At 50.4% G+C, this 13,321-nt stretch overlaps 1 protein-coding gene across 5 annotated transcripts in view; it reads left to right on the top strand.

Moving 5' to 3' along the window:
• LOC105491535 (polycystin-1-like protein 2) overlaps positions 1 to 13,321 on the top strand; it is a 127,866-nt gene that overhangs the window by 100,212 nt on the left and 14,333 nt on the right. For all 5 annotated transcript variants that reach the window (XR_011616608.1, XM_071085000.1, XM_071085001.1 and 2 more), the window contains 4 exons: positions 2,462 to 2,599; positions 5,572 to 5,757; positions 8,677 to 9,004; positions 10,999 to 11,132. Coding sequence is in view for 4 of the 5 variants with exons in the window: in XM_071085000.1 (XP_070941101.1) it covers positions 2,462 to 2,599; positions 5,572 to 5,757; positions 8,677 to 9,004; positions 10,999 to 11,132 (786 nt within the window). In the remaining variant the exon portion in view is untranslated. The remainder of the gene's footprint in view (positions 1 to 2,461; positions 2,600 to 5,571; positions 5,758 to 8,676; positions 9,005 to 10,998; positions 11,133 to 13,321) is intronic.

Below are 13,321 nucleotides of genomic sequence, written 5' to 3'. Positions count from 1 at the left end.
TTTAGATTTGCAGATCCAAGAGGTCCATTAAAATCTTCTCAATTCTCCACAGAGATGCCAGGCTCCAGACCATTAAATATTCATTCAGTCAACCCTTTGGCAAGTCCTCAGGAGCACTGGCTGCTGGCCAGGCCTTGTGATGGCTTGGGAATATAATTTACATAAAATTCACCCAATGTAAGGGCACAATTTGTTGATTTCAGTAAATGTATAGGGTTATGTAACCATCACTGCAATTCACATTTAGAACAGCTTTGTCACCCCAAAAGGTTCTTTCTTGCCCATTTAAAGTCAATCCCCACTTCCAACCCCAGTCCCTGCCAACACAGCAGTGATTGCAGGGGACAGGTTGCTGCCTTTGGAATGAACAGGCCATTTGGGGAGACGGCATCAACCACGTAAATGCACAAGTAGACATATAAGTGTGAATTATGGGGAGACGGAGGGCTGGGGAATATTAAGAGAGGGCAGGCCTCTCTGCTGCAGTGGTGCCTAGCCTCTCTGCTGAGAATGGGGGAAGGGAAGGACTGCACACTGAGCACCTGCGAAGGCCCTGAGGTGGGACAGTGGTGTCATTTTATTGCAATCATTTTATAACAACCATTGACAGTGTGTCTGGAGCATGTTGAGTTGGGGGTGGGGGAGAATGGTTAGAGATGAGGGTAGAGGAGGTTGGCAGCAGGTTGACAGGGCCTTATAGGAGCTGGGGCAAGGCTGGGATGTGGGAGGGCTTTACATAGGAGAATGATGATCTGTTTTATGATGTGTGTGTGTGTGTGTGTGTGTGTGTGTGTGTGTAATGGAGTCTCGCTCTGTTGCCCAGGCTGGAGTGCAATGACGTGATCTCAGCTCACTACAACCTCCACTTCCCGGGTTCAAGCGATTTTCCTGCCTCAGCCTCCCGAGTAGCTGGGCTTACAGGCACCCACCGCCATGCCTGGCTATTTTTTGTAGTTTTAATAAAGACGGGGTTTTGCCATGTTGGCCAGGCTGGTCTCAAACTTCTGACCTCAAGTGATCCTCCCGCCTCGGCCTCCCAAAGTGCTGAGATTACAGACATGAGCCACTGTGCCCAGCCTGTTTCGAAAGAACAGGAGGCAAGGCCCAGGGACTCATGCCTATAATCCCAGCACTTCGGGAGACTGACGTGGGCAGATTACTCGAATTCAGGAGTTTGAGACTAGCCTGGGCAACATGAGGAAACCCCTTCTCTACAAAAAATACAAAAAATAGCCAGACATGGTGGTGCATGCCTGCAATCCCAGCTACTCAAGAGGCTGATGTGGGAGGATTGCCTGAGCCCGAGGAGGTCAAGGCTGCAGTGAGCTGTGATTGCACCACTGTGCTCCAGCCTGGGCCAAACAGCAAGACCCTGTCTCTACAAAAAAAGTAAAATGAAAAACATTTTATTTTTATTTTTTAAATTTACTTTATTTTATTTTTTATTTTTTGAGACAGAGTCTCGCTCTGTTACCCAGGCTGGAGTGCAGTGGTATGTATGGTCTCAGCTCCCTGCAACCTCCACCTCCTGGGTTAAAATGATTCTCCTGTCTCAGCCTCCTGGGTAGCTGGGATTACAGGTGTGCACCACCACATCTGGCTAATTTTTGTATTTTTAGGAGAGATGGGGTTTCACCGTGTTGGTGAGGCTGGTCTCAAACTCCTGACCTCAGGTGATCCGCCTGCCTTAGCCTCCCAAAACGCTGGGATTACAGACTTGAGTGGCCATGCCTGGCCTTAAAATGAAAAATAAATAAAAATTTAAAAATTTAATTTAAATTGATGAGGCTGGACACGGTGGCTCATGCCTGTAATCACAGCACTTTGGGAGGCTGAGGCAGGCAGATCACTTGAGATCAGAAGTTCGAGACCAGACTGGTAAACATGCCAAAACCCCATCTCTACTAAAAATACAAAAATTAGCCATGCATGATGGCACGTACCTGTAATCCCAGCTACTCGGCAGGCTGGGGCAGGAGAATTGTTTGAACCTGGGAGGTGGAGGTTGCAGTGAGCCGAGATTGTGCCCCTGCACTCCAGCCTGGGCAACAGAGTGAAAATGTGTCTCAAAAAAAAAAAAAAATTAAAATTAAAATTAAATTTTAAAAAATGGAGATACTAGGTAACAGACATGACAGGACTTTGAGATATTTGTCACCCTCATCCTCGAATCCATCAATTTTGGAGTGTCGCGGAAGGCAGTGCAGGGGCCAGAAAGATTTCAGGGCGGGGAAGACGCCTCCGTGCTCTCCCTGTGGAGAATCCTCCAGACGGAGGAGGCGTGGGACGCTAGGCCCTGGGGAAGCCTGGACGGAGGTGTGGAGGGTAGGCTGGGAAACGACTCCGGAGGAAGAGGAATGCGGAGCCCATTGCCGTGGGTGAGAGACGGGCCTTATGGTTGCGAACGCAGAGCCTGTCCTCTGCCCACCTGGGGGCTGTCCTGGTGTCCTTCCCTCCACAGACCCCTATGCCTTGTTCCGAGCACGAAGAAACAGCAGCAGGGACGTCTACCAGCCACCTCTCACCGCTGCCGTTGAGAAGAGGAAAACCACCCACCTCAAGGAACAGAAAGCATTTGCCCTCATCAGAGAAATCCTGGGTAGGCAACCTTCCAACTCGCTGGCTCTCAGCACAGCCTGAAACAGACAGACACCGTTACGGTGCTATTTTTGATAAGTCCCGCTCGTCTTTTGGGCCTCAGTTTCCCTGGAAATCTGCACACTCCAGCTTCTCCCCTACTCTTAAAATCCTTCAGTGGCCCCTCATGACCCTTAGGACAAAACCCAAACCCCCTCCTGTGGCTCTACCCGCTTCAAGTGCCTGCTGCCGGCTCCAGCGCCCCACGTTGTCCTCACATTGGCTTCTGTAGCACCTGCGACCTGCACCCCGTCCTCGCCCCAGGCTTCTGCCTAGGCAGTTCCATCTCATCAGCCTGGAGTCTGCTCACTCCTCCTCCCCAGCTTTTCTTCTGGCTAATTCCTTTTATTCTTCTTATTTATTTATTTATTGGAGACAGTGTTTCACTCTGTCACCTAGGCTGGAGGGCAGTGGCACAATCTCGGCTCACTGCAACCTCTGCCTCCGGGGTTCAAGCCATTCTCTCACTTCAGCCTCCTGAGCAGCTGGGATTACAAGTGTGCGCCACCACACCCAGCTAAATTTTGTGTTTTTAATAGAGACAGGGTTTTACCATGTTGGCCAGGCTGGTCTCGAACTCCTGACCTCAGGTGATCTGCCCGCCTTGACCTCCCAAAATGCTGGGATTACAGGTGTGAGCCACCATGTTCAGCCTTTTTAAAGATTTTTAAATTTTGTTTGTTTTGTTTTGTTTGTTTTGAGACGGAGTTTCTCTCTTGTTACAATGCAATGTAACAAGTGCAATGTTACATTGCACTTGTTACATTGAGTGCAATGGCGTGATCTCAGCTCACCGCAACCTCCGCCTTCTGGGTTCAGGCAATTCTCCTGCCTCAGCCTCCCAAGTAGCTGGGAGTACAGGCATGCACCACCATGCCCAGCTAATTTTGTATTTTGTATTTTTTTTTTAGTAGAGACGGGGTTTCTCCATGTTGGTCAGGCCAGTTTCAAACTCCCGACCTCAGGTGATCCACTCGCCTCCCCCTCCCAAAGTGCTGGAATTACTGGCGTGAGCCACCGCACCCGGCCTAAGATTTTTAAATTTTTCATTTAATTTTTAATTTTATTTTTTGTGATACAGTTTTACTCTGTCATTCAGACTTGAGTGCAGTGCCACAATCCTGGCTCACTGTAACCTCCGCCTCCCAGGTTCAAGCGATTCTCCTGCCTCAGCCTCCCGAGCAGCTGGGATCACAAACGCACACCACCATGCCCGGATAATTTTGGTTTTTTTGGTAGAGATGGGGTTTTGCCATGATGGTCAGGCTGATCTTGAACTCCTGACCTCAAGTGATCTGCCCTCCTTGGCCTCCCAAAGTGCTGGGATTACATGTGTGAGCCACCGCACCTGGCCTAATTCCTCGTATTCTTTAAATCTCAGCCTAAGCACTGTGTCTGCAGCGTGGCTTCCCCGGCCCCTCTGGTCAAAAGCCTTCACACCTCAGGGAGCCTCTGAGTCTGGATTTCCCAGAGCAGATTTGGGTGCAAGTAGCTGAATTGGGAGGTGGTCCTGGAAAGCACTGGTTGGAGGAGAGAGGGCAGTGGAGAGGGAAGGAAGCCGACAGGGTGCCTGACAGGTGGGTTTTAGGTGGGCCGCTGGGATTCAGTCCCACTGTGGACCTTGGAGAGAGCGTGTAGTGCATGCCCCTACGGTGTCCTACTCATTGGTGTCCATTCAAGTCTTCTGAGACAGTTGGAGTAAAGGGGGAGGGTCTTGGAATGCAGATTCCCAGGCCTGGGAACCAGAGGTTCTGGTTCACTAGGAACCTGATCCCTCATGTGATTGTGATGTCCAGCCTCCCACGCTAAATATTTGCACCTAAAAGATCCTCTACGTCACACTCACCTGTCTCCAACAAGACAGGTGAGCACCGTGAGGGGCAGGAATGTGTTTGTCTTCACCATCATACCTTTAGCCATGCAAAGTGGCAAGTGCCCCATTTTAAAAAATGCTATTTAAGAAATAATGTAGCAAACACTGTTTTTTTTGTGTGTGTGTGTGTGGTTTTTTTGAGACGGAGTCTTGCTCTGTCGCCCAGGCTGGAGTGCAATGGCGCGATCTCAGCTCACTGCAACCTCTGCCTCCTGGGTTCGAGCAATTCTCCTGACTCAGCCTCCCAGGTAGCTGAGACTACAGGCGTGTGCCACCATACCCAGCTAATTTTTACATTTTTGGTAGAGATGGGGTTTCACCATGTTGGCCAGGCTGGTCACGAACTTCTGACCTCAGGTGATCTACCAGTCTCGGCCTTCCAAAGTGCTGGGATTACAGGCATGAGCCACAGTGCCCGGCCTGCAGACACAGCTTTATGTGCCTTCTATTTTTTTTTCTTTTTTCTGAGATGGAGTCTTGTTCTGCCACCCAGGCTGGAGTGCCGTGGCGTGATCTCAGCTCACTGCAACAACTGCCTCCCAGGTTCAAGCGATTCTTCTGCCTCAGCCTCCTGAGTAGCTGGAATTACAGGCATGTACCACAATGCCCAGCTCATTTTTGTATTTTTAGTAGAAACAGGGTTTCACCATGTTGGCCAGGCTGGTCTTGAACTCCTGGCCTCAAGTGATCCACCCGCCTGGGCCTACCAAAGTGCTGGGATTACAGGCACAAGCGACCACACCGGCCAGTGCTTTCTAATAGTAACTGATCCCCTCATCACAGAATTGTTATTCCCATTTCATAGATGGGGAGAGCGAGGCATGGAGGGGTAGAGTCACTTGTGAAGGGCACCTGGATGAGATGTGGCAGAGCTGGGATTTGGACCCAGGCAGGAGATCCCATGGTCTGTGACTTTACTCCTCTCTGCTGCCTCTATAAAGATTGGTTCCATTGTCACCACAGGGGCAAGGGGCTGGTCTAGGAAGCCTTTCCACTTCTTGAACTGGACTGGGTGGGAGTTGTGGATCCTGCCTGACCAGGGGCTGTGCCTCCCTCCCCAGCATACCTGGGCTTCCTGTGGATGCTACTGCTCGTGGCCTATGGGCAGAGGGACCCCAGCGCCTACCACCTCAACAGGCACCTCGAGCACAGCTTCACCAGGGGCTTCTCAGGTGTGCTGGGCTTCCGAGAGTTCTTTGAGTGGGCCAACACCACCTTCGTGAGCAACCTGTATGGTCACCCCCCAGGTAAGTCCTGCAGCCCTGGGGCTGTGTCAGCCTCCTTGTGCCTTCTCCCGGCTAGGAACAGACGTAGAGCACTGTCAGCATCAGCGTCGTAAGAAAACCAGGCCGAGTGTGGTGGCTCACACCTGTAATCCCAGCCCTTTGGGAGGCTGAGGCGGGAGGATTGCTTGAGGCCAGGAATTCCAGACCAGCCTGGCAACATGGCGAGACCCTACCTCTACGAAAAATATAAAAATTAGCCGCATGTGGCCGGGCGCGGTGGCTCAAGCCTGTAATCCCAGCACTTTGGGAGGCCGAGACGGGCGGATCACAAGGTCAGGAGATCGAGACCATCCTGGTTAACACGATGAAACCCCGTCTCTACTAAAAATTACAATAAACTAGCCGGGCGAGGTGGCGGGCGCCTGTAGTCCCAGCTACTCGGGAGGCTGAGGCAGGAGAATGGCGTAAACCCGGGAGGCGGAGCTTGCAGTGAGCTGAGATCTGGCCACTGCACTCCAGCCTGGGCTACAGAGCGAGACTCTGTCTCAAAAAAAAAAAAAAAAAAAATTAGCCGCGTGTGATGCCTCATGTCTGTAATCCCAGCAACTCAGGAGGCTGAGGTGGAAGGATTGCTTAAGCCCAGGAGGCAGAGCCTGCAGTGAGCCAAAACTGCGCCACTGCACTCCAGCCAGGGAGACACAGCAAGACTCTGTCTTAAAAAACAACAACAACAACAACAACAAAAAACAGAGAGAGAGAGAGAGGCTGGGCGCAGTGGCTCACGCCTGTAATCCCAGCACTTGGGAGGCCGAGGTGGGCAGATCACTTGAGGTCGGGAGTTTGAGACCAGCCTGGCCAACCTGGTGAAACCCCGTCTCTACTAAAAATACAAAAATTAGCCGGGTGTGTTGTCGCGTATCTATAGTCTCAGCTACTTGAGCGACTGGGGCAGGAAAATTGCTTGAACCTGGGAGGCAGGGGTTGCAGTGAGCTGAGATCATGACATTGCACTCCAGCCTGGATGAAGAAGTGAGACTCCGTCTTAAACAAACAAACAAACAAACAAAGATAGGAAGGAAGGAGGGAGGGAGGGAGGGAGGGAGGGGAGGGAGGGAGGGAGGGAGGGAGGGAGGGAAGGAAGGAAGGAAGGAAGGAAGGAAGGAAGGAAGGAAGGAAGGAAGGAAGGAAGGAAGGAAGGAAGGAGAAAAGAAAAGAAAACCTAAACACCGCAGGAGGAATGGCTTACAACTGTAATCCCAGCACTTTGGGAAGCCGAGACAGGTGGATCATTTGAGGTCAGGAGTTTCAGACCAGCCTGACTAACATGGTGAAACCCCATCTCTACTAAAAATACAAAATTAGCTGGGTGTGTTTGTGCACGCCTGTAGTCCCAGCTACTCAGGAGGTTGAGGCAGGAGAATCGTTTAAACCTGGGAAGCAGAGATTGTAGTGAGTTGACATTGTGCCCTTGCATTCCAGCCTGGGTGACAAGAGTGAAACTCTGTCAAGAAAGAGAGACACAGAGAGAGAGAGAGAGAGAGAGAGAGAGAGAGAGAGAGAGAGAGAAACAGGAAGGAAGGAAAGGAGGAGAGAGGGAGAGAAGGAAGGAAGAAGAAAGAAAAAGAAAGAGAGAGAGAGAGAAAGAAAGAAGGAAGGAAAAGCAGAAGATGGAGGAGGAGGAGAAGAAGAAGAGGAGGAGGAGGGAGGAGAAGAAGAAGGAAGGAAGGAAGCAAGGAAGGAAGGAAGCAAGGAAGGAAGGAAGGAAGGAAACCAATCAATAACCACAGTATCAGATGCTATGAAGGAGAGACTCTCAGAAGGCTGGGTGTACACAAGCAGGGACTCTCCACCTCCCTTCCTCCGATGAAGAGTGGAGAACCTCCTAAGTGAGTAATAACAGAGCTTGAACCAGCTAGGCAAAAACAGTGTGCCAGGCAGAATGAACAACATGAGAAAAGCTCAGCCTCTCACGCCATGGGATACACGTTCTTGGAACCGCAGCGTGTTGTGACTCTCGTGTAGGGTGTGAGTTAAGGATCAGTGAGAAGCAAACCAGGAGAGATGAACAGGCCACATCGTGAAGGATCTCAGGAGTGAGTATCTCATCCTCGAGGAAATGAGGCGCCGTTGAATTTCTACATGAAACTGTGGCATAAATCTGTGGTATAGAAGGATCACTCTGGAAGCATCTGGAAGTTGGAATAAAGGGTGGGCAAGTTGGCTGGGCACAGTGGCTCACACATGTAATCCCAGCACTTTGGGAGGCCGAGGTGGGTGGATCACCTGAGGTCAAGAGTTTGAGACCAGCCTGGTCAACATGGAGAAACCTCATTTCTACTAAAAATACAAAAAATTAGCCAGGTGTGGTGGCATGTGCCTGTAATCCCAGCTACTTGGGAGGTGGAGGCAGGAGAGTCGCTTGAACCCAGAAGGCGAAGGTTGCAGTGAGCCAAGGTCGCGCCATTGTACTCTAGCCTGGGCAACAAGAGTGAAACTCTGTCTCAAAAAAAAAAAAAGGTGGGGGGAGGGGGTGGGCCAGTTAGGATGCTGAGAACACAGGATGAGGGCTGGTGTAGGGACTAGGGACAGTGGTGATGGAGAGAAAGGGATGGGTACATAAGACATGGAAACAGTAGGATGGATAGGATGTAGTAACCACGGGGTAGAGGATTGAGGAGAAAGGGCACAGGCATGTCCAGACTGATGATGGGGTGGTGGGGTTCCATTCCCTAAGAGAAGTTGCGCAGGACGCACAGTAGTTTCCAGTTGGAGAGATGGTGAGGTTATTTGGATAAATGTAGCCTATAGTTGGCCATAAACTTCTCTCGGCTGTCTCTATAATGGGTATGCTGAAGTTCACATTAGCCTCGGGCCAGGGAGCTTGGAATGTGTTAAGATTATTTTGACTGCTAGATTTACCCACCTGGTTTTTCTTTTTAGGCTTTATCACTGATGGGAACTCCAAGTTGGTCGGCAGTGCCCAAATTCGTCAAGTGAGGGTCCGGGAAAGCTCTTGCCCTCTTGCCCAGCAGCTGCAGGCATCTCTCAACGGATGCCGTGCGCCATATTCCCTGGATGCTGAAGACCTGGCAGATTACGGGGAAGGCTGGAATGCCACCGCCCTCGGTAATGGCAGTAGCTTTCCCCACGCTTGGCAGTACCAGAGCCAGGACCAACGTCGAGGGTATCCCATCTGGGGAAAACTCACTGTGTATCGGGGAGGAGGCTACGTGGTCCCCTTGGGGACTGATCGCCAAAGCACGTCAAGGTAAGGTTGACTTGATTCATTTGTAGCTGAGTAAAGTCTTTTGCTAGAGTCCACATCTGCTTGGGGAATGTAGTCTTCAAAACAGGGCTGGACCAAGTTCATTCAGGTCCTTGTGGGAGGGCCTGGTGAATTCAGAATCATGCAGGTTGTATTTTCAGGTACCTGGGAACTGAGCCATCTCAGAATTGGAAGGAAAGTCTCTCTCTAGCATTCACAGCCTGGTTGCCTCTGCTAGAGCCAGTCCAGAGATGGGGAGCTCACTACCACTCAAAGCAGTCCGCCCTTAGGCAAGAGGGAAGTAGTTAAGGATCTGTCAAGAATTCTGCAAAGTCTGAGGTTTTACCCTAGTTGTAAGCCAACAAGCTAACCTGTTAACTGTTTCATGGATGCTGGCAGAAGACACAAGATTCCCGGGTCAGAGACAAAGGATTTTGTTACAGCAAAAGTCATAGCAGAACATTACATTGGTTTGAGTCAGTTCGCAACAAAGGGCCGTGAAAGATGCCTGCTTGTGCCTGCAATACTGAGCCTGGGGCATTTGATGCTTTTGCAGCAGCAGAAAGAAGCCTGCTCTTTGTCCAAAGGAAGGCATCACCTCATCCCACAAGGTTGCACACTGCAAATACAGCCCTAAGAAGCGACTTGGCTAAAGCACAAGCACAGTCTTGCATTCCAAGAATACCCAGTAAGAACGTGCAGGGATGCTCAGGGTCCATGCAGTCTGACTCAACATGCCCTTGACACAAGAGACCTAGATTTGAAACCCTGGCACTGCTGGATTACAAGCGTGGGCCATCGTGCCCGGCCTTCTTTTTTTCTTGTTTTTTTTTTTTTTTTTTTTTTTTTTTGAGACAGAGTCTTGCTCTGTTGCCTGGGCTGGAGTGCATTGGCGTGATCTCGGCTTACTGCAACCTCCACTTCTCAGGTTCAAGCAATTCTCCTGCCCCAGCCTCCTGAGTAGCTGGGATTACAGGCACGTGCCACCACGCCTGGCTAAATTTTTTGTATTTTTAGTAGAGACAGAGTTTTACCAAGTTGGCCAGGCTGGTCTCAAACTCCTGACCTCAGGTGATCTGCCTACCTCAGCCTCCCAAAGTGATGAGATTATAGGCATGAGCCACCATGCCTGGCCCTTTATTTCTTTTTTTGAGATAGTCTCACACTGTCACCCAGGCTGGAGTGCAGTGGCATGATCTTGACACACTGCAACCTCTGCCTCCTGGGTTCAAGCAATTCCCATCTCAGCCTCCTGAGAAGCTGGAATGACAGGCATGCGCCACCATGCCCAGCGAATTTTTGTATTTTTAGTAGAGATGGGGTTTCACCATGTTGGTCAGGCTGGTCTCGAACTCCTGACCTCAGATAATCCACCCACCTCGGCCTCCCAAAGTGCTGAGATTACAGGCGTGAGCCACCGCACCTGGCCATGCCTGGCTAATTTTTGTATTTTTGTGTCTTTAGCGGAGACGGGGTTTCACCATGTTGGCCAGGCTGGTTTCAAACTCCTGACCTCAGGGGATCCACCCACCTTGGCCTCCCAAAGTGCTGAGATTACAGACATGAGCCACTGCACCTGAACTATGTTTCTTCTAACACCATGGCTCTCAAACCATAAAAAGCATCTGAATGCTGGCGGGCTCATCAAAACACGCATTCTGGGCTCCCCTGAGAGTTTCTGACTCAGCAGGTCTAGGGCGGGCCTGAGAATCTGTATTTCCAACAAGTTCCCAGGTGATGCTGATGCTGTTGGTGTGGGGACCACACTTCGAGAATCTCTGCTCTCATGGACAGGAGATGAGGGGTGCCACCACATCACAGCATGGGCTACAAAATGTGACCACTCCCAGGAGCAGCCCTGGTGGCCTGGTGGCCCAGGGAGCAGAGCAGAAGCAGAGGGAGAAGTTGAGACAGGAAGCTCTGGCCTCGGTCAAGGGGCTGCGGGAACATGGAGCCCCTGCAGGGTAGAAGTGCCGCAATGCCACTCTTTTCCGCAGAATTCTCCGCTATCTCTTTGACAACACCTGGCTGGACGCCCTGACCAGAGCTGTGTTTGTGGAGTTCACTGTCTACAACGCCAACGTCAACCTGTTCTGCATTGTCACGCTGACGCTAGAGACCAGCGCCCTGGGTGGGCAGCCTCGCCTGGGAACCCTCTGCGGGGCTCCAGAAGACAGACACTCCTTCCCCTGGGCTGGGGTTCCTGACCTACCTGGGTGCAGCCACCCCAGGGCCACAGCTCCAGAGCAAATAGTTGTTTAGTGAATCTAGGTGTGGGTCTTGGTTATCCTTGCAGCCATGAGTCCTGGGGTCCCCGAAGGCAAAGCATTAGGGTCCTCCACCCTAATTCTCCCCATCTTTCTGGCCTGTTGCCCAAGTTATCCTAAAAGAGCTTATTGAGAGTCCAAAGGCAGCTTATCCATTGCCTAATCCCGAGCTTCCCAGTCTGCTGGGGTTGGCGGTGGCGAGCTGGCAGTGATGGGCAAGGGAGAATGTGACCTGGTAACAGATCATATCAACTGCCGGGCGCGATGGCTCAAGCCTGTAATCCCAGCACTTTGGGAGGCCGAGACGGGCGGATCACGAGGTCAGGAGATCGAGAGACGATCCCGGCTAACACGGTGAAACCCCGTCTCTACTAAAAAAATACAAAAAAATAGTCGGGCGAGGTGGCGGGCGCCTGTAGTCCCAGCTACTCGGGAGGCTGAGGCAGGAGAATGGCGTAAACCCGGGAGGCAGAGCTTGCAGTGAGCTGAGATCCGGCCACTGCACTCCAGCCTGGGTGACAGAGCAAGACTCCGTCTCAAACAAAACAAAACAAAACAGATCATATCAACTAATATAATATTTCACCATACATCAGCACACAGCACAAAGTACATTTTACATCATAATCCAGCACACATGCAACCAAGATGAAATGTTCACAAATAACATGTACTTTAACTCCATGAGGCCGGGCGTGGTGGCTCGCACCCATGATCCCAGCACTTTGGGAGGTCAAGGTGGGAGGACTCCTTGAGCCCAGGAGTCCAAGACCAGCCTGGGCAACATGGTGAGACCTGGTCTCTACAAAATTTAAAAAACAAAAAACTACATGTGATGGGCTCTCATATTTTGTCTTCTATTCTATTTATTCTTCTTCATGCCTCCTTTCCCCCTTTAAAATGCTGATCACAATCTACTAAAAACCAATTTATAGTCTGTTCAGCTAATGGTCGATTTACCTAACAGCCAACCTCCTCTCCATTGAATACCAAACTTTAAGAAAATATTAGATTACACTTTTAATTATGAAAGTAATATAGGCTGGGAGTGGTGGCTCATGCCTGTAATCCCAGCACTTTGGGAGGCCATTGCCGGTGGAGGGAAGGGGGCAGATCACCAGGTTAGGAGTTCAAGACCAGCCTGGCCAACATGGCGAAACCCCGTCTCTACTAAAAATACAAAAATTAGCTGGGCATGCTGGTGGGCACCTGTAATCCCAGCTACTCGGGAGGCTGAGGCAGGAGAATTATGTGAACCCAGGAGGTGGAGGTTGCAGTGAGCCGAGATCATGCTATTGCACTGCAGCCCGGGTGACAAGAGTAAGACTGCATCTCAAAAAAAAAAAAAAAGGAATATATATTTGTGTGTCTGTGTGTATGTGTGTTTTTTTTTTTTTTAAAATTCAGAACTGTGAAAAGTGAAGGGCATTCAATTTCTGTTGTCATTCCCCATTGCTAATAGTTTCTTCCAAATCCTTTTTGGGTTTATTTGTGTATCTTTTTAAAAATTTTATTATTATTATTATTATTTTTTTTTTTGGAGATGCAGTCCTTCTCTGTCACCTAGGCTAGAGTGCAATGGCATGATCTCAACTCACTGCAGCCTCCACCTCCTGGGTTCAAGAGATTCTGTTGCCTCAGCTTCCCGAGTAGCTGGGATTACAGGGATTCGCCACCATGCCCGGCTAAGTTTTATATTTTTAGTAGAGACGGGGTTTCTCCATGTTGGTCAGGCTGGTCTCAAACTGCTAACCTCAGGTTATCTGCACGCTTTGGCCTCCCAAAGTGCTGGCATTATAGGCATAAGCCACCACGCCTGGCTTTTTTTTTTTTTTTTTTTTTTTTTTAGATGGTGTCTCACTCTGTCGCCCAGGCTGGAGTGCAGTGGCGCAATCTCGGCTCACTGCAACCTCCGCCTCCTGGGTTCAGGCGGTTCTCCTGCCTCAGCCTCCCGAGTAGCTGGGACTACAGGTGCCCGCCACCATGCCCGGCTAATTTTTTGTATTTTTAGTAGAGACAGGTTTCACCACGTTAGCCAGGATGGTCTCAATCT

Source organism: Macaca nemestrina, chromosome 18 (genome assembly GCF_043159975.1).
Source record: "Macaca nemestrina isolate mMacNem1 chromosome 18, mMacNem.hap1, whole genome shotgun sequence".
Taxonomy (NCBI): domain Eukaryota; kingdom Metazoa; phylum Chordata; class Mammalia; order Primates; family Cercopithecidae; genus Macaca; species Macaca nemestrina.
This window is presented reverse-complemented; position numbering and strand designations above follow the sequence as displayed.